Below are 20,217 nucleotides of genomic sequence, written 5' to 3' on the forward strand. Positions count from 1 at the left end.
ATAAAGGAGTTGATTAGACATGGAGAAATAAAAGTCAAGTATTGTAACTTCAAAAGGCAGCTTGCAAACATTTTCATAAAGCCACTCATTAGAAATTGTTTTGAGCACTTAGAAAAGTAATTTGGACATCATGGATTTGGTGGTAACTTGTTTGAAACAAAAATTCATGTATAGAAAGTTCTATAGAGCTCTAGATTTGAAAAACATAGCTCAAAAAATTAAGAATGAGCATGAAAGAGATTGGGGATTAAAGGGGATTGTTGATAATATTGTACACATACATTAGGGAGTAAATTCTAACAAATAATTTCACCTATGACAAAGATCTATTGGACCTTGTGGTGACATTATATCTATAGCCTCCAACTAGTTTATATTTGAATGCTTTTTTTTTAAGACCCAACAAGGAGATTTTTGAAAAGCAAGTTATATTTATTTAGCTAGGTAAGTATGAAATGTGAAGAGAAAAATAAAGGAAAAAGAAAAAAATAGTTAGTGTGTTAGAGAAGAAAAGTGAACTATAGCAAACAGAGTTTTTGAAGAGATAGTAAAGGATAGAAAATCAAGGAGTGCAGTGCAGAAACTGAACAAAATAATAAAATAGACACAAAATGTTACACAACAATAAACACAAAATTGTTTCAAAAAGCAGAGAAAACTTTATATTCATTCAAAACTAAATACAAAACACTTCTTGATCGCATGATCAAAGATCAATGATCCAATGATCAAAGACGAAGATTTCATTACAATCTACCTCTTTAAATATAGAGGTCTTTGGCACATGAATGACAGCTAAAAATAGAAGAATAAACATACAATTATCTTTTTATGCAAAATATATTTTTAGAAAAACATATCTTCAACTGTAGTTAGTAACTTGATGTAAATTTCATTTTTATAGCTCTTACTTTTAACTATTACAAACTAGAGTTCTTCCCATGCAAGTGAAAGGGATTATCAATTTTCTATTTATATCTCATGCAATGAACTATAGTTCAAACTACAATTGATCACATGCTGATAAATTTTGTTATCAGCCTTCGTGTTTATACTATATTTGTTTATACTATTATTTTTATCTTTATTGGATCCTACAACAACCACTTCTGGTCTAATTATAGTATTTTAGTTATATATTTAATTTAGAATGATTTTTGAATAAGGTGTAATTTTGATTATAAAAAATTAAAAACTAATAGACGAAGTAGATTATTAAATTTAGGTTCAGACTAGTATCCATTAGTTAAAGTTCTAGATTAAATTAAATCCATAATTAATTTTTTTATATATAATTCTCTTTGTTAAGTGTAGGATGTCAAAAAAAATTCAAAAAGATAGTCTAAGTAAATGTAAATCAGAAAAATATTAAACAAGTGTCATGTAGTGACTACTACTTCCTGTTTTTATAATATTGCAATAATAAAAAAATTGTCTTGTTAATAGATTAGTTATAAAATATCAATTTGACATACATTTCAACAATAGTTAGAGATTAAAGACATATGTATTGTAGTTATGCATTAGAGAGTACCCAAAATTATAGTATATAATGAACAATTTGAAATTCAAAGTTATATAATTATAGAATACAATAATCTCTATAAATTTAATTCTAAATTTAACAATAACCATCAATCCAATCTTAGCTCTTGATCTAATTTTAATCCTTACACTAATCTTAACCCTTGACTAAGTTTAACCCTAACATTAATTGTAATCTTATGTCTAACCTAGTTCAAATTCTAGTTGTAATCACAACCTAATTTTAACATTAACATTAATTTTCACTATAGCTCTAATTCTTAACAAAATTTTAACATTAAATAAAAACATTCTATTTTTTTCTTAACTTCTATCCACAATCCTTAATCTAAGTCTAAGCCTAACTCTAACCTTAGCTATATTGATTTTAGAATTATAATAATTAATACTATAATATAACTAGTATACCTATATTTAAAATCCATTAAAGCCCTGCATGGAAAAAGTTGTGACAAGGGTTCTATTTTATTTGGAGTAATAACATAACACCTCCACAAAAGCTAAAACATGACATATTTCATGTATTTACCCTTCATTTGCATGTCAAATTGTTTCAAAAATGGATTTTTATTTATGGACATTTTGATGTCATTGTAGATGCCTCACCGCATAATTAATAACTAGCACTTGCACCAAAAAGAGGTGCAATGATTAAGCCGATAGTAATATATACATTAAATAATATATTGAATGGTACAAAAAAAAGGTACTAATAATTTATGGTATGTCATAATAAGAATATATCAATAGTTGAGATCATACTCATATGTCTCCTAAGATCCTTCATCATTGATATATCTTCTTTGTTAGAGTTAGGGTTAGTGTTAAGGTTAGGTATAGGGTTAGGGTTAGAGTTAAAGTTAAAATTAGGGTTAAAGTTAGGAATTGGTTAGGATTAAGTTCAAGGTTAAGGTTATAAATTGAGATCCTACTCATAAGTCCCCTAAGATTCTTCATCATTGATATTCCTTTTTGTTAGAGTTAGGGCTAGTGTTATGGTTAGGTATAGGGTTAGGGTTAGAGTTAAAATTTAAATTAGGGTTAAAGTTAGGGATTGGTTAAGATTAAGTTCAAGGTTATGGTTAGAAATGGAATCATGGTTAGCATTGGGCTTAAAGTTAGAATTGAGTTTGAGGGTTGGAGATAGGATAATGGTTAGGATCAAGATTATGATCATAATTAGGATTGCAGAGAGAACCATAACATTAATTACATCTTAACATGAGTATAAAACACGTCAACCTGATAATACTAATCCTAACCCTAATACTAATTGAAATGTAACCCTAACACTATCTCTAAGTGTAAATTAAATCTTAGAGGCACCAACTTCTATACTAATTGAACTCTAAAGATATAAGATAATAATCTAAATTATGATTCATAAAAAATAAAGTAGTAAGATAATTCACATATTGTAAAGATGAATATATTAAATATTATATAATTTCAAACTTTAAAATAGTTGTAGATTGTTTATTATTTGTTTTTCATAAAATAATGTTTAGAAATTTGTACAATAATTTCAAACTAAAAAATATTGTTTTTATTGTAAAAATCTAATTAATTTTAAATAACACTAACTATAACCGTAATCAAACCCTAATCGTAATACTAACCATAGCCCTAACCCTTTTCTCTCTATCTTAGAATGGAAACCTTAGTTTTAACCAATTGTTAACCCTAATCTTAAGCTAACCTTAATCTTAACCATGAGTACAATTAAAAGATAGTACACATTATTTGATATTGGTAAATATTATTTAATATGTACATTAGAGGATTATAATTCAATTCATAAAAGATGGTAATGTTGTAATAGAATAATTTTATAAATTTTATAATCATTTTTTGTTGTAAAATAATTTTCAAATCATTTAAATTAAAATTAGTATTAGAGTTCATTTTTATTTGTCAAACTATCATAAATTAAAAACAGATGTGCAAAAAAATTAGTATGCTTTTCAAAAGTTCCCAAGACAAAATTGCTTATTAGTATTTAATATAAATTTTTGAATTGAATTATTAATATCATTATCTATCAAATTTTGATGAGGGATATTATCTCATTTTTGTAGTATATTTTTTTCTAAAGTACAAAACATATTTATTCATTAAGAATATAAAAAACTTTATTTGTACAAGCTACAGGCATATCATCAAAGACCAGCAAACACTTTGGGTGGGCAAAGCCCATGTGCTTCATTTAACCGACCAAGTGCAAAAAATTTGAGCTGGTGAAAAACTCCGGCGTGAAACAACTTTTCTAGCATATTATTTTTTTCAGGCGTGAGACAATTTTTCCGGGAAGAAGTAGTGTGGCAAGTCCACTTATAACAAAAGCCTATTGACTAATTAATTATAACCTTAAAATTACTAATTATAATCTTAATTTTAATTAATAATGATTTAATTTAAATATTTAAAATAATTATTAATTAACATCATAAAAGTTAGGTTAGGGTTAATGTCAATATTCTTGGATAAACATTAAGACTATTATGACATGACATTTACAATTGAAAACAAAGATAAGAAGTTAAAACTCAATTAAAAGTACACTTAAATGTTCTATTATTATATTATGCATTTTAATTATTATATTAAAAAAAATTTAGCATTATATTAGTATTATATAATATTTAATTAAATTATTTTCATTATATTTAATAAAATTATATTACTAAATTACATAAGGATTTCCTCAATCTAACTTTTATATTTTTAATGTTGTGTAAATTATATATTGATTTTTAAAAAGTTTGAAAAAAGTTTGATTAAATTGAAATCTTTTAAATTGAATATAATTTTTAAAAGTTTTAGAATTTGTTAAATATTTGTTTGGTGGATGTGTAAAATAAATTTGATAACAAAATTTAAACATGCTAAATATTATTTTAACGTACCTAAAAAATTGCAATTTTCCATGTCAATTAGATTGGAGAAAAATAATTTTTATAATTTAGAAACTTAAATATCATCCATTTTAACATTATAAAATTAAAAAACATAGATCAAAACAAAACATACATAGTTCTAATTGGTGGAGAAACAATTGATTAACAAAAAACAATGCAATCCATAACCTAATAGTAACAAGATTTATATCTAATGTTTCATCAACTTCATTTAATGTTTAATCTTTTTACATATTTTCAAATATTTAAATCTTTTAGTTTTAAAAGAAATTAAATATGACATTATTTAAATAAAAAATTAACAAGTATTATTTAGTGGTTAATACTCGTCTTTATAGTATTATAGTATTATGTAGAATAGATAATAGATGAGTTATGGTATATTAATTTGAGGACAAGATAGATAATAATTTGAAAAGTTGTATGTATTACGTATTAATTGATTTTTAATAGACATAAATATGATTATATTGATCAAATAATTTAAAGTTAGACAAATATATAAGTAATATCTTATTTTAAATTGAAAAAATAAACATTACCTTATAATTTTGGGGGAGTGCATGTTAACACTTGATAAGGCTGGATTGTAGAGAAATAAATTTGTAAACAATCAAAAACATGTAAATGAAAAGACGTAGGTAACCTCCTTTTTTGTGTCCGACTCTTCAGCACTATCCCCACTCTAACCATTTAGATTCCGATATCTATATGCTTGCCTGGGAATTGGAATCTCTTCCTCTGATAAAAGCATTGCTATCACTCTTGACGCTGATGGGCGTCTCCCGGATTTATCTAGAGTGCACCAGAGAGCTGTTATAATTGTTCTTGTTATGCTGCTTGAATTAATTAAACCATCAGTATTGAATAGTCGAGGGTCTATTAGCTCATGAAGCCGCTCCTCTTCACATAACCTCCACGCCTGCATTCACACACCAAACCATAAATTAAATCGGTATACTTGTTTGCTAAAAATCCTACAAACTACGGTTGTAGAGACTATACATGCAAGTATAATTCCTATGTGCTCGGAGAGTAACAGCCCATCTATGAGTTCCGTAACTCCATTGCCAGAGACGATATTTAACAGCCCATCATTATATTAGATTGCTAAACGCTCTACAAACTACGATTGTAGTGAGTATACATACAAATATAATTCTTACGTGCGCGGAGAGAAACAGGTCATCTGTGAGTTCCGTAGCATTTTTGCCGGAAACGATATTTAATACCGTCATTCCAAAGCTGTAAATGTCTGATCCGACACGCAGAGGAGACGAAAGAGCGTACTCAGGATCTAGGTAACCACTGTAGGGCCAAGGAAGGAAACGAAAATGCATTAATCAGCTATTCAACATGAAAATTTTACTTTTTCCCCATAATGTGCAAACCTGCATAGATTAATCAATTTCATTCCTATCAAGGGTGAAAGGATAAGGTGATTTTACAATGTTCCAGCAACAGCCGTCGTTAAATGACTAGAAATTTTAGGTATGTCCATTAGAAACAACTCGTGATCCAGCTCGCAGTCCAGCTCGCTATCCTGATCGCTATCTAGTTCGCTATCCTGCTCGCTATCCAGTTCGCTATCTGTAGAAACACCCTTGTTGGCATATCGGGCGTCATCCCGTTGCAATAATCTAGCAAGTCCAAAATCACAAATCTTGGCATTCAAATTTCCATCCAGAAGAAGGTTACTGGATTTAATATCTCTGTGTACTATGCAGACATCTGCACTCTCGTGAAGATATGCAAGCCCCCTTATTATGTCCAATATAATCTTCAGTCTTGATCGCCAGTTAATTATCATCTCATTTTCTTCTGCATATGATGGTTAAAGCTATTTAGATATTCGAGACAAACCCTTCAATCACATGAAAAAATAGACAAAATAAAAGAACTGCACTGGCTACTTACCAAAAATGGCGCTTGACAGGTTCCGTGGCATATACTCGTATACTAACATCAGATTTTCTTCAAAGCAGTATCCTACAAGCTCCGTGATATTTCGATGGTGTAGCTTTGATAGAGTCCTCAGCTCGTTCATCCACTGTGTTTTTCCTTGAGAATCTTCTTTGGTTGTTAAGATCTTTACTGCCACTTGTCTTCCATCAGACAGAATTCCATTTAAGAGAGCAGAAAAGATATATATTTACAAGTTTTAACTAATAAGAGTTGTTTCAAGACTACAATTCACAATTTGATATTAAAAGGAACTTACGTGATAAACAGGCCCAAAAGCCCCTCTTCCTAATTCAAGACTATAATTGGCAGTTGCCTTGTCCAATTCATAGCGTTTGAACTCAATTGGAGATTTGTACTTCTGGATCTCCATTAGCAATAGTGGCTCTCAATGATGGGAAACTTTTCCCCGGCGTCCAAATATGGTAGGAATTTTTTTTCTAAGAAATTCACCCAGCCCGAGAGAGCTACGTATGGGAATTTCTAGTTGTTTGTACCCATTTATCATATTACAATTATCCTGTCCCTGAGAAGAAACACTGTCTGACTCTGATCCATCGTTCTCTGTTTTAAACCTCTGCTCCATCTCACCTTATATAAATTCAAGATTTATGAGTAATAAAATTGAATCGAATCTGTTAAAAATTATATAAATTATATTTAATCATAATTCAACAATCCAACATTTATGATGTAATTGTTGGCACGGTAATTTATCCCACTTCTTATAGGACGAACTGTAGTTTGGAGGAGAGTTCTGAAAATAAAATATTGCTTATAGTTGTTAATTGTAGTTTTGCATGAATATATATGAAATCATCTTTACTTTTATTCGTTCTTCAATTTGTTTAAGATTTCTATATAATAAAGTTAATGTAATGCTTTTAGTATCTATGATCATTTAAATCAGTTGATCTTCTTTTTTTTTTTTTTGGATCAGTAAGAAGCCGAAGCCAAGAATTTTATTAATCATGATTTAAAGCTTACATTACTCCACTCATGCGGGCGCCGGTAAGAAAGAGTGGAGGCAAGAAAACCTCCGGCCTTGCCCGGGACCATAGTCCAGAAAGTTTCTTCAGTTATTACATATATGAACAAATTTGGAACAATACAGTAGCACCCCGGGCTGAGGGTGAACATCTAGGAAGATATATTCTTTCCCTTCCAAGCCCTAATTACCATAACCAAATATCTTGTTTTGCCTTGTGCCCGGAGAATGACCATTGGTTATGTAATTTATAGCCAGTTTAGCACAGTTGTCATCCTTTCACTTGGTAAAGATGGCTTCGCTCCTTCTGCAAGGTTAGTTTCAACACACTTGCCAAGCTTGTTAGTAACATTTAATTTTCTATTTCAGATAATGAAAATTTGACTTCCATACAAGGATTATTCTACAGCAATTGGAACTATCAATCCAAAACCTTATCATAGGAGTGAAAACAGAAAATGATTTACTGAAAAAGTTAGGCCTTGATGAGCTTAAAAAGGGACTAATCGGAAGCACATCAATAGAAGGTATATCGAAGAAACCACCAGAGGTTCCATCGGTGAAGGAATTTCAACGATGCCAATGAAGAAGCTATATAATGAGGAGCCTTTATTGATAAACTAAAAGATCGGTATGACAGTTGTGAATTCCTATCGAAAATAGGGTTTCGATGAACCAATGAAGGATTTCATCGGCATGACCATGAACACGTGAGGAAGGCTCTCGATGAATATAAGGAAATCGATGAGACCTCAAAGCTTCTCGACGATAACGATGGTTTCATCGAAAAAGGGTAACATCGAAGAAACCTATCAATGTTTCATCGATAAGATGATATATCGGGGAGACTTAGGCCTCGGTGAACTTCAAAAGGGACATATCGAAAGAGCTGTTTTCATCGATAGAGGATATGTCAATGAAACCAAACGAGGTTTCATCGATGAAGCAAGGGTTTCAATGAACCGATGAAGGATTTCATCGACAGGAACACGAACACGAGGAAAGCTTTCAATGAATATAAGGAGATTGATGAGACCTCAAAGCTTATCGATGATAACGATGGTTTCATCGAAAAAGGATAACATCGAAGAAACATATCAATGTTTTATCGATAAGATGATATATCGAGAAGACTTAGGCCTCGGCGAACTTCAAAAGGGGCTTATCGAAAGAGCTATTTTCATCGATAGAGTATAAGTCGATGAAACCAAAGGAGGTTTCATCGATGAAGCACGGTTGTCGAAGAAACTAAGGTATTGGTGGGACATGAAAAGAATTCACCGAAGGAGATAGATCTACCGGAACAATGAGATCGAAGAAACTGGGGAAAAATCAGCTGATCCTTGATCATCTAATAAAGAAGTTATTGTATTTAGTTTGAGTAAATAAAGATTCAATTATATGTTATTGCTATGTAGCAAATTTCTATTTTTACTAAATTTTTCATTTAGTATGGAAGCTAGTTTGAGAAAACTATCTGAGTTTTAGAATTACAGAAGCGAAAAATCGTGGAAGTCTGCTATGTTTTGTACCAGTAGCAAGATCGCAGTGAGATGAGATAGCTGTCTAAATCTCAAAAAAGCTACCAAGAAAGCCAAAGTTGAGAATGAAATTGCAGCCCTTGAAAAAGTAAAAGGAAAACAAACCAAATAGGATGCTGCATGTTGAGTATAGAAGGATCGTGTGATTGAAAGAAGCCATGCAAAAAGAGGATGGAAATTTTTTAAATTATTCAAGCTGCTACATATAGAAATCGCTGCCAATTATTACCTTCACTATTCATGTTCACAACATTCTAAAGGGAGGTGCAGTATTGGTTGAAGCCGCTGTAGTTAACCAAGGAAGGAAGGGAGAATTTGTGTCAAGTCACCAAGCAAGGATAGTAATTACAACAGAAGAGAAATTAACCACCACTGTAATCAAGGTAGATTGTGTTGGAAGTATAAATTAATTAACGACCAGCCACCTCACAGAGGTCCACCTCTAGCTATCGGCTTCCTATAGCGGGCCAGGCACCGATCTTGCCATCCACGTTATTCTCACCATACTCCTCTCACCTGTCTAGCATTAATGCTGTAAACAACTACTCTCTACAGTCTGAACAGAATTTAATATCTATTTTTCTTTTTATTGAATGCTAGGAGCCTGAATTCCTCATAGTTCTTAACGGAGTTTCTGGTTTCCCATCCATGTTCTTAACAGATTGTAGGTCAGGAAAGAAGATTAAACGCCACTATAATCAAAGTAGATTACAGGTTAGCAAATAGTCGACCCCAAAATCAAAGGAAGATAGTGAAGAGTTTGCAAGCTACGCCCTGCCAAGACAGGATGGTTGTAAGTAAGCCGCAGAAGGATGGTTTTAAGTCTTCTTAAGTCAAAATTAATTTCTTTATTAAAAAAGAAGCAATCCACGAAAAGCTGCCCAAGGAGAACGACAAAGATCATTAGTTGTTTGTATGATATTTTCTCAGTCAAGGATAGTCGTCCACGTTGAAGTCCCTACTCAAAAGAGGAGATTGAAGTCAAATTAGAGAAGGAATCAAAGTTTTGAATAATCTCATGTCTGAAAAGAAGTTATAGTCTGAGATACTGCAGCCCAAACAAACAAACAAAATCTGGTATAATATGTAAGTTTGAAGCCATTTGTGAAAAAGGTGAAGCTTTCAGTTGAAGTAATTGTTAGCGCAGTGATCCACGGAGATTAGATTACGCATGCTCTCCTTTTATAAGATGTGATTTACGGAGAAGCATGAATACATACGTGTTTGCTTACACATTCTGTTTGCTTCCATAATTTATGGAGAAGTATGTTTGCATACTTGAATGTAATCCTAACCAAGGAGTTTTCTCTCTGCCACTTCAGTTGATCTCCAGAAATTTCATGCATCTTGTGCATAATTTCTGCTCCTTTGATCTATATATCATTTGTAATTATACAGATTTGTTATAATGAAAATGGTTTTATTGCTTTCATTTTTTCTTCTGCAAGTTTTGTTTTCTTTTTCTTAGCTAGATCTATATTTTTACTTTGCAGAAATCTTAACATGGTATTAGAGCCAGATTGCTAGGAAGAAGAAGCATTAACGATTATTTGCAGGCAGATTTCTGAAGATTAGCATTACCATGGAAGCTGATGTAGATCTCTATTTTTAAATGCATGCATATTCTTCCCCTAATTTTTGCATGCTCCTTGCTTTTTTTTTTCCTATTTTGATTCTTTAAAATTGTACGTGCTTTGCAAGCACCGCATGATGAAGATCTGGAAAATTTGGGGCTTTGTAAAAATTAAACTTTTAGAAAGTTTATATGGGGTTTTGTTTAATGCATTTAGTCTAGGTTTCTTTCAATAAGTTTCCTGAATAAATAGAAGGTTAAAGTTGCTATGAACTCTTCCTCCAATTGAAAGCCAAAAATATTCTTTTGTTCTAATTCTTGTCTAAATGAGATTCCAATGTTGCAACTTTGTTTGCTCCTAGAGATTCTTTCTAGCAGGGTTCCTAACTACATGAGATTCCAGAATCGCATCCTCGAGTGCTTCCAGAGTTTCTTTCTAGTGGGACATTATTGAGCAATGAATAAACAATGGCATCATCCTAATCAGAGGACTTTTTGCAGTTCTTCAACTTGGAGCACATTTCTACAGATTCATATCTTCTTGTCTTCAGATGATCAGTTTCTGTATTCAGAGACCGTGTACTTGTCTATTCATCCATTTGAGCAATGCAGAATATGTACAACTGCATTTTCAAAGTATCTCAGAGGTACTCATGCAGTGGTTTCTATGATTCTGTACTTTCCAGTTGTAGTGTGTATTTATTTGTAGTTCTTCTTCATCGACAATTGCAGCTTTCTTTTATAGTTTGAATAATGGTTAGGAGTTTCTCTCAGTTGAGTTTTCTCCTTTCTTCATTGTAATTGGGTTCTTAATCAGGCTCTGTTGCCAAGACCCATATCTCTCCTTAGTTAGGCTTAAGGGGGGGTGTTAGCGCAGTTAACTTCTTGTTCCTGTTGTGATCCACGGAGATTAGATTACGCATGCTCTCCTTTTATAAGATGTGATTTATGGAGAAGCATGAATACATACGTGTTTGCTTACACATTCTATTTGTTTCCATAACTTATGGAGAAATATGTTTGCATGCTTGAATGTAATCCTAACCAAGGAGTTTTCTCACTACCACTTCAGTTGATCTCCAAAAATTTCATGCATCTTGTGCATAATTTCTGCTCCTGTGATCTATATATCATTTGTAATTATACAGATTTGTTATAATGAAAATAGTTTTATTGCTTTCATTTTTTCTTCTACAAGTTTTCTTTTCTTTTTCTTAGCTAGATCTATATTTTTGCTTTGCATAAATCTTAACAGTAATTAGTTGTAGAAATTAAGAGAGCGAACATTGGCACAATAATTTTTTCCATTTTGCTTGGTAAAAACTGTAGTTTTGAGGAGCTAAAAATAAGAGTTCTAAAAATATAATTTTACGTGGAGTTGCTAACTGTAGTTTGCATGAAAATGCATGAAATCATCTCTATTTTTAGACATTCCTCAATTTGTACAAGACCTCTATATAATGTGGCTATTAAAACATTTAGTATCACTGATCATTTTAATCAGCTGATCCTTGATCATGTGATCAAAAAGTTATTATATTCAATTTAAATAAACAAAGACTCAATTATAAGTTATTAGTTAAATTCCTCGATAAGGTCATGTTTCTCTAGAGAGACACCTCTGACCACATTTCATTATCTATTTAAAGATCTTTGAATCAATAAGATTTGCAATAGTGAAAATCAATTTGAACTCTTCAATTTAATAATTGGTATCATAACAATCAAATTCCTGTCCCTGTGATTCTGAATGAGAATTCCATAAATCAAAAGACAAATTGTAGAGGTATATAGAGATCCTCTAAAGTGTGGGGAGAAACATGGGAGAAGCCATTTTTCGTCCAACACAGTCGGCTACCAAGTGCCCATTCAAATTTTGCATCAATCGCAAGTTAAATAAAATTGTTAGTCACAATCTATAACAGTCTAACGTGAGAAACCCTACATCCCAGAATATTTATTCAGAAATCCTAGAGAAATAAAAGCTCCACACAACACTGTCACCTACCAATGTCATCCCAAGTCGGTGACCCTTAAATATTTTCATCTGTTATGGCCGCTATTTCTAGTTCTGGAGAAGTGGTTTTTCAAAGGAACCAAAGCAGTCAGTAACCATCATTGCACGACCATTATGGTAGAATCTAGCATTATGTGGTACCTCTAGAAGGATGACAAGGCATGATGACATGTAGATGGACGCATACCTACATTCATGGGAAGATATATAAGCGTCTATCTCCGCTACATGATAAGAAAGAGAGAGAAGGAAAATTAATGAAACAAGATAGGATAACGGAAAAAGGAGATGCAATGATTAGTTTGGAGAAAGAATTGGAAGATCCTAAGGGAAGTTTCAGGAATTTAGTTGAGATTAGTTAAAGTTAAAAAGCAATGAATAACAGTGTTGAAGGCCTTAAAAAGCTGAATGAGAAAATGATAATCTATAAAGCTCAACCAATCAACAGTATTCCGACATCTACTACTAAATCTAAAAGGAAAAACCTGGATAGTAATCCACATGGACAGGAGGTGCGGGTTTCTATAGGCCCCTCTACTAAGACCAGGAGCAAGAATCAAGAGAAAAGTACCCCACGGAGCATCATGGAGGAGCTAGAAGACATCAATAACAACTTTATTTGAGAAAAATTATGAGCTTTTAGGTGCTCTTGTTTTAGCTTTATGCTGGATTACCCGTGGTTTTAGTGTAGTTTGCTAGTTGGGCTCTGTGGGGATTTACCCTTGTTTCTTTTAGTGTTTGGCTGTTGGTTTTGGACTTTCTCGTTGTTGTTTTTCTTTTTCTATACCTGGATTTGGGTTTCGGGTCCCTCTAAAACCCATTTTATCTTAATCAAAAATGGAAAAAATAGATGGAGTAAAACAAAGTATAGAGTTAAATAGTAGTTTTTTAAAATAATCATCATTTATATTGAGAATCCATCCTATTGATGTCTATGAGGTGTTTTATAATAAATGAAAGGATAAATATTTCAAGAGATTGTTATTGAAGATACAATAAATACTATGATACAAAATAAAGGGAGACAGTTTTCAAAATCAATTGTCACTAGGTATTATTTAAGTGGTTCTTCTACGGTTTTAAACATTAACTGTGTGAGCAAATCATTTACTTAAAAAGGAAAGATTGGTCGAAAGGTGAAAAAAAGGAAAATTGAAATTGAAAGTGCGAATAATAATTTAGAAGAAGAACTATTGAAAGATAAAAAGAAAAATGAAAAAAGGAGAGAAATATTTATGTGGTTTGATAAAAAAAAAAATCTATGCAAAAGAAAACAGTTCTCAAAAGAATGAAATATCAACATTGAGGAAACAAAACTATCTCAGCATTCCTAAAGGAAAATCGGTGTTCAAGGTGTAAGCCTACAGTATGTAATGTATCATGTGCTACAAATGATTTGTTTTATTCATTTGTCAAATCATTTGATAAAGATTATATAGTTAAATATTCCTTAGACAAAAAGTGTAAGGTTAAAGATAACCATATGTTTTAATCTACAAATCTTGTAAGTTGTGATGATAATAACAAAAGATGTTTTGCAAAGAATATTGGTATGAAGAAACACGAGTTATGATTAAAAAAACAAGGGAGTAGAAAAGTATGGAAAATGAATTAGAGAACCAATTGAACCAAAAGTGATGCTAAATAATGAAGGCCTTGGATATGTTAGAGGTAAAATATAAATAATGTTAAAGATTAGTTCAAGGAAAGCAGTATTCTTGATGTTCTCATTGTAATAGAAAGGAAATAAAAATAAAATATGGTGGAATCTTCATCCTAAACTATTTGTGTATTGAGACACCATTCTAAGAAATTATGTTCAAATAGAGAGTGGAAGAAAAAATCTATGAGATACTACATATCTAGACAAATCGTGGATGGACTAATGTATCTAATTGATAAGAGGCTTCAAATATGTTAAAAATATTATATAAGGTTAAATATTTTACAAGTTGAACAAAATATCAATCAAGAAATATTTGAATGTTTTAGTTGGGTGACTAATGATCATTTATTTTGACTCTAATGAATTTTTTGTTTTGTTATCACAAAGGTAGTAGTAAAGGTGATATTGGAAATTATTAGAGAGGATGACACTTGATAACTTTATAAATTTGTAATAATTTGAAAAGACTATCAAGATTTTCTCAATCAAGATAGTTTCTATCTTAACCATTTATGATTACCCCAGTCTCAAACTTGAGGAGCTATGAAGATTTGAAGAAAGCCACTCTTAAGAAATAAGAAACAAGTGCCTATAACAAATATTATTAAAGTATAACTCCTTGGGAGCACCTTCTAATTTTTCAATTTGGTCACTTATTCAACCTTTCCTCCATTGATTCTATTACATTTTCTTCTTTCTTTTCACAAGGAAAAAATATTATAGCATCAAAGACATGCAAGGACATATATCATGCTAAAAATTATATAATTTAATCTATAGACATTTGACCACTATAACCACCACTTGAATTCTATCCATGTAGAGACATGAGATCTGTAATTGAAGCACTTATATATGTGGATTAAGTAGCATCAATTGTAGAAATCATTTCTAAATCTAAAAATTTGTACTGTTAATCATAAAGATCATTGTTAAATATAAAAAGTTATAGTGTTGATCGTAAAGATTGTTGCTAAGTCTAAGAGATTGTAGCATTCATTGTAGATATTGTTACTCAGTTATGAAGTTTCTAATGATAGATATTATTGAAAATGATAAATATCACATTTAGTGTTATCTTTATGAATTTTAGTGGTTGTGACAACTTTGAGGAACACCATCACTAGATGTTCAAAGTATTTTTTTCTTTCCAAACATCACCTTCTTTATAGATGGAACTATGAAAGACATCTCATTATGGATAATGATGAGTAGAGGAAAGGAAGGGTTTGCTAGTATTGTAATTGTGCTGGCCATTTTGAGAGATTGTTCAAAAGATAGGCATGAACAAAGGTAATCAAGGGTAATTTTAAAAAGGATAAGTTTGTGCTCTTCATTTGTAAACTTGCACCTAATAAACCTATTTGTTATAGGTGGCCCTCATAATCTAGTTAAGTTGTGTGATAAAATTAAGTCTATGGGTAGTGTTAAAATAAAATAAAGTGTATTTGATCACAACCAAACATTCTTCATGTAGAGTAATGTCTCTTGCAAGAGACATATTTGATCACATATATCATTTGTTTAATGATTTTTGGATCTATAAATTTTGCAACAGTAAAAATTTCTTCAATTTCAAAATAGAATCAACAAAGGTTTGTAAAATTGAAATATTAACTTACTCTGTGTAGCTTTGGATTGCTCTAAGGGGTCTTGTTCGGTTACTCCAAAGCAATTATTCTCCTTGTTCTCACCTAGTTATGCCAAAGCGACAATTCAATTATATTAGTGATAAACATTCAACTAACTAGAAAAAATTATAAATATAAGAAGATGGAAATTTCAAACAAGATCAAAACCTTTAACATTATTTTGCCTAAGATAGAAGGTAAGTGTGTTCATCACCAAAAATTGCATCTGAAGCATCAAATCGGCTTTCATGGAGTCTACTTTCCCTCGAACATAGACAAGTTCATCATGGACTTTCTTAGTCATTAGGAACCTTTGATGTTATCAGACAAATTTCATTAAAATATAGTTCAACTTAAACAACACACTCTAAGCTTTGACTTATTTAAGTGGCTGATGTAAAATCATACTAATAGATGAACCTTATTGAAAAAGTTAATGTGATTCCAAATTCAATATGATTCCAAATGAACCACCAAAACAAATTAAACTTAAAATATGATTCTAAACTTCAAGAATCTACAATTAACTTAGCTGCGCTTATTGCTATCTAACTACTGAGCACGTAAGTTTATCAAAGAATAAATGCAAACGTTCTACTTACTTGGATAATTTATTCGATGTGATAAAGGAACAACACAAAATCGCACCAGAAACTATCAATTTAACAGCTTCGCTGATATCTTCTAAAATCTCGTTATGCAAATCAGCATTGATGTCTTTCATCTGTTTCAAGTATTTACCCAGCTTAATCATAGCTCTAAGGAGCTCTATGCATTCTCTGTCATTTGCAGAAATGTTGTCGAATCTTTCTAAAACATTAGCTATAGCTAAAAGCCCCATTGCAACCCAATGTGCATTCCCCAATCCTTTCAATACCTCAACCGCCATTGAATGTGCTTCGGTAGAAAGCTGGGACTTCAAAAATTTCTACATCAAACCGCCAAAAACACCGTCATTTAAAACATTGAAAGGAAATCACTGTACCCCTATTCATGATTCTAGATAAACAAAATGTATCAAGCTCCGAAATACCTGATCCATGAACAGTTTTGCACCCTCTGAAATGCCATCAAACAAATTAGAAAAATCTGAGGCAACAGGCTGCATTAAATCCCTTAACTCTGTTCCACTGTCAATTATTTTGCAGCCCAAGCCCTGTAGGCATCCTTAAAAAATTTAAATCCATTACAAAAAAAACGGCAGAAAGTAAAAGCAGAGGATTAAAGGAAGTATGTTGTACCTGGTTAATGATAGCAGACAAAACATTGTCGATGTAACGTATGAGTAGATTGAGGGACGAGCTGGAGAGGCCAGTCATAGAAGAATGTTTGCGAGTAACAGCATATACATTTTGGCTATTGAGAGCGGTACTTGTTGAGGAGCTACTCATTTTGTTGCTAATAACGGCTTCTCTCAATCGCACTGAAATCTTAAGAGTGAAGAAGATATTAATAAATCAAAAGAAATAAAACACCATATTATGAGCAATCGTTTAAAATCTTATAGATCTGGATGCATAAGTAGCGCTTACCGTTTATTACGATCCAGTTAATTTTAGAGTTGCAGGAATAACTACCTCTTCAAAAGCCTACTCTCGCAATTTTTAGCCGGCTGTTCTTCATAAAACCAGCATCTTCGCAGAGCTTCCGAACAAAAGGGACACAAAGTCCCAAAACCGAATTTGTTGTTAATTCATTTTTCTTCAAGTTGGCCATGTGCTCCGAAATTTCTTTTCCATATTATGAGAAAGCAATTAACATCTTATAGATCTGGACGATCCTGTGAATTTTGAGTTGCAGGAATTATAACCTCTTCAAAAGCCTGATCTCGTATTCTACCCGACCGTTCTTCATAAAACCACCATCTTCGCAGCATTTTGCCCGACTTTCGCATCTTCGGAGCTTCCCGACAAAACGGACACAAAACTCCACACAAATTTTGTCGTTATTAAATTTTCTTCCGCAAGGTGCCATGTGCTCCGAAATTTCCTTTCTCTACTTTTCAAAAAGCAAATGAAAAACTTGGTGTTTTATAAGTTGAAAGAGGTCTAAGGGAAAACGTTAAGTTAATCTCCTGACCGAAGTTAAGTTGTGGTACTTTCCATTCAGAATTTCCTTTTGACCAATCTATAAACTGGGATTAGGGCTGGAGGGAGATGTCATTTGAAAAAATTTCCTTTATCTACTTTTCAAAAAGCAAATGAAAAACTCGGTGTTTTATAAGTTGAAAGAGGTCTAAGGAAAATGTTAAGTTAATCTCGTGACCGAAGTTAAGTTGTGGTACTTTCCACTCAGAATTTCCTTTTGATCAATCTATAAACTGGGGTTGGGGCTGGAGGGAGATGTCATTTGAAAAAATTTCCTTTATCTACTTTTCAAAAAGCAAATGAAAAACTCGATGTTTTATAAGTTGAAAGAGCTCTAAGGAAAACGTTAAGTTAATCTCATAACCGAAGTTAAGTTGTGGTACTTTCCACTCAGAATTTCCTTTTGACCAATCTATAAACTAGGGTTGGGGCTGGAGGGAGATGTCATTTGAAATAAGGTAGAGTAATGAATAAAGGTAAAATTATATTACATTTAATTATATTCATTGTGGTGTGAAGTCTTGACATAAGTCATTGCAACATTTTGGATTATGTTCACTGATATGTTGGAAATTGATTTTTGTTGAGTATAGTTCAAATGGTTACCTTAACATTATGACACTAACATTGATTTAGAGATACCATTTAATAATTGATTTCACTAATTTCAAACCATCTTGTACTATTTTATTAATGTTTGTTAAACATGTTTTTAACTTGAACAATGGTTGTTCTCATTGAACAATGGAGTTCAACTTGAAGAAAACTCTTCATGACTTGACATGTGCATTCTTAATATATTTCCTTCAAGTGATTAGAGTTTTTTTAATAAACCTGCTTTGATACCAATTGAAGAAAACACACATACACACTAGAGAGAGAGGGTGAATTTATATTAGTCTAAATTGAACTCAATTTTAAGTTTTAGTAATCTCAAATAAAGGAACAAAGACATCCACACAATTAAGATCTAACAAAAGAAAACAAGACTTAGACATGATTTTACATTGAAACCCTTTTAAGAGAAAACCATGGCAAAATATTTTCTTTTATATATAAGTTCCTACAAATTCATAAGCACCAACCCACAAAAGACACTAATCCCCTCTACTAAGCACCAGCTCAATAAGAGACTCCAATCTTTGAAAGAAGAGGATCCAAACTCAAATATTGTAAAGTAGAAGGCTCCAACCTTTGGAATATAGGATGATAATGATGTTGGATCTATCCTAGATCCCTTGAAGGACTTCAATGATTTTCCCACTCATTTCTCATAAATTTTCCTTGATAAAATATTCTAAAAACACTCACTTAGAACTAAAGTATACTCTTCGAGTAGGCTCACAAACATAATAAAAAAATGCAGAAAGTCTAATATAATCTTCACAAGTTTTTCTATAAATTTGTCTCCAAGATAAGGTTGTTTTAACCTCAAAAATATGATAATATACTAGTTTGATTTTTCTTCATAAGAATACTCATTTTCTACTTCTAATGCATGCTCTAATTCTAATCCTTATGTCTTCTTTTAGGTCTCTTACAAATTCACCTTTAATTATGCTCTTTAGATCTTCTTCAAGTTTAAATTTTTGCATTGGAATGATATTCAATCAATGGTTGTCAAAATGATCCCAATACAACCTTTATTTATCCACTATAAAGTTTTCTTTTCATCCTAATGGTTGCAACCCTTGGATCAAGTTGACCATTTCTTATTTTTTATTTATTTATTGTCTTTTCCCAAAGTTGACCATTTCTCCTTTCTAAGTTCGCCAACAATAAAACAACTTTGTTTTTATTTATTTAATATTTTTTCCCAAATCTAGGCACACATCTTCCCTAGGCCAGCTCTTTTTTTATTCATTTTTCTTGCCCAAGTTGGTCACAATCTCCTATTGGGGTCATCCCTATTTCTCCTACAATATAACTTATATATAACTTATTTTTTATTTATTTATTGTCTTTTCCCAAAGTTGACCATTTCTCCTTTCTAAGTTCACCAACAATAAAACAACTTTGTTTTTATTTATTTAATATTTTTTCCCAAAGCTAGGCACACATCTTCCCTAGGCCAGCTCTTTTTTTATTCATTTTTCTTGCCCAAGTTGGTCACAATCTCCTATTGGGGTCATCCCTATTAGGAACTTAACAAAAAAATTTAAAAAAAAATATTACCCTTTCTATAGGGTCAACCAAGGCAGATTTGAAAACTCTAAACTCTATAAGAAGTGCTATAAATTTATTACATGTTCTCTTTTTCATTCAAGACGTTGTCATTGCATGCCTTTG

At 31.7% G+C, this 20,217-nt stretch overlaps 1 protein-coding gene across 1 annotated transcript; it reads right to left on the reverse strand.

Annotated features, from left to right (window-relative positions):
• Window positions 1-5,148: 5,148 nt before the first annotated feature.
• Window positions 5,149-17,557, reverse strand: LOC131036456 (cysteine-rich receptor-like protein kinase 6). Its single transcript, XM_059208411.1, has 9 exons — window positions 17,435-17,557; window positions 17,083-17,271; window positions 16,875-16,997; window positions 16,490-16,769; window positions 6,923-7,016; window positions 6,381-6,568; window positions 5,912-6,284; window positions 5,630-5,771; window positions 5,149-5,385 (listed from the first exon to the last, which is right to left on the reverse strand). Exons 1-9 carry the CDS (start codon window positions 17,555-17,557, stop codon window positions 5,149-5,151), a joined length of 1,749 nt encoding a protein of 582 aa, XP_059064394.1.
• Between the last annotated feature and the right edge of the window lie 2,660 nt (window positions 17,558-20,217).

Source organism: Cryptomeria japonica, chromosome 7, assembly GCF_030272615.1.
Source record: "Cryptomeria japonica chromosome 7, Sugi_1.0, whole genome shotgun sequence".
Classification (NCBI taxonomy): Eukaryota; Viridiplantae; Streptophyta; class Pinopsida; order Cupressales; family Cupressaceae; genus Cryptomeria; species Cryptomeria japonica.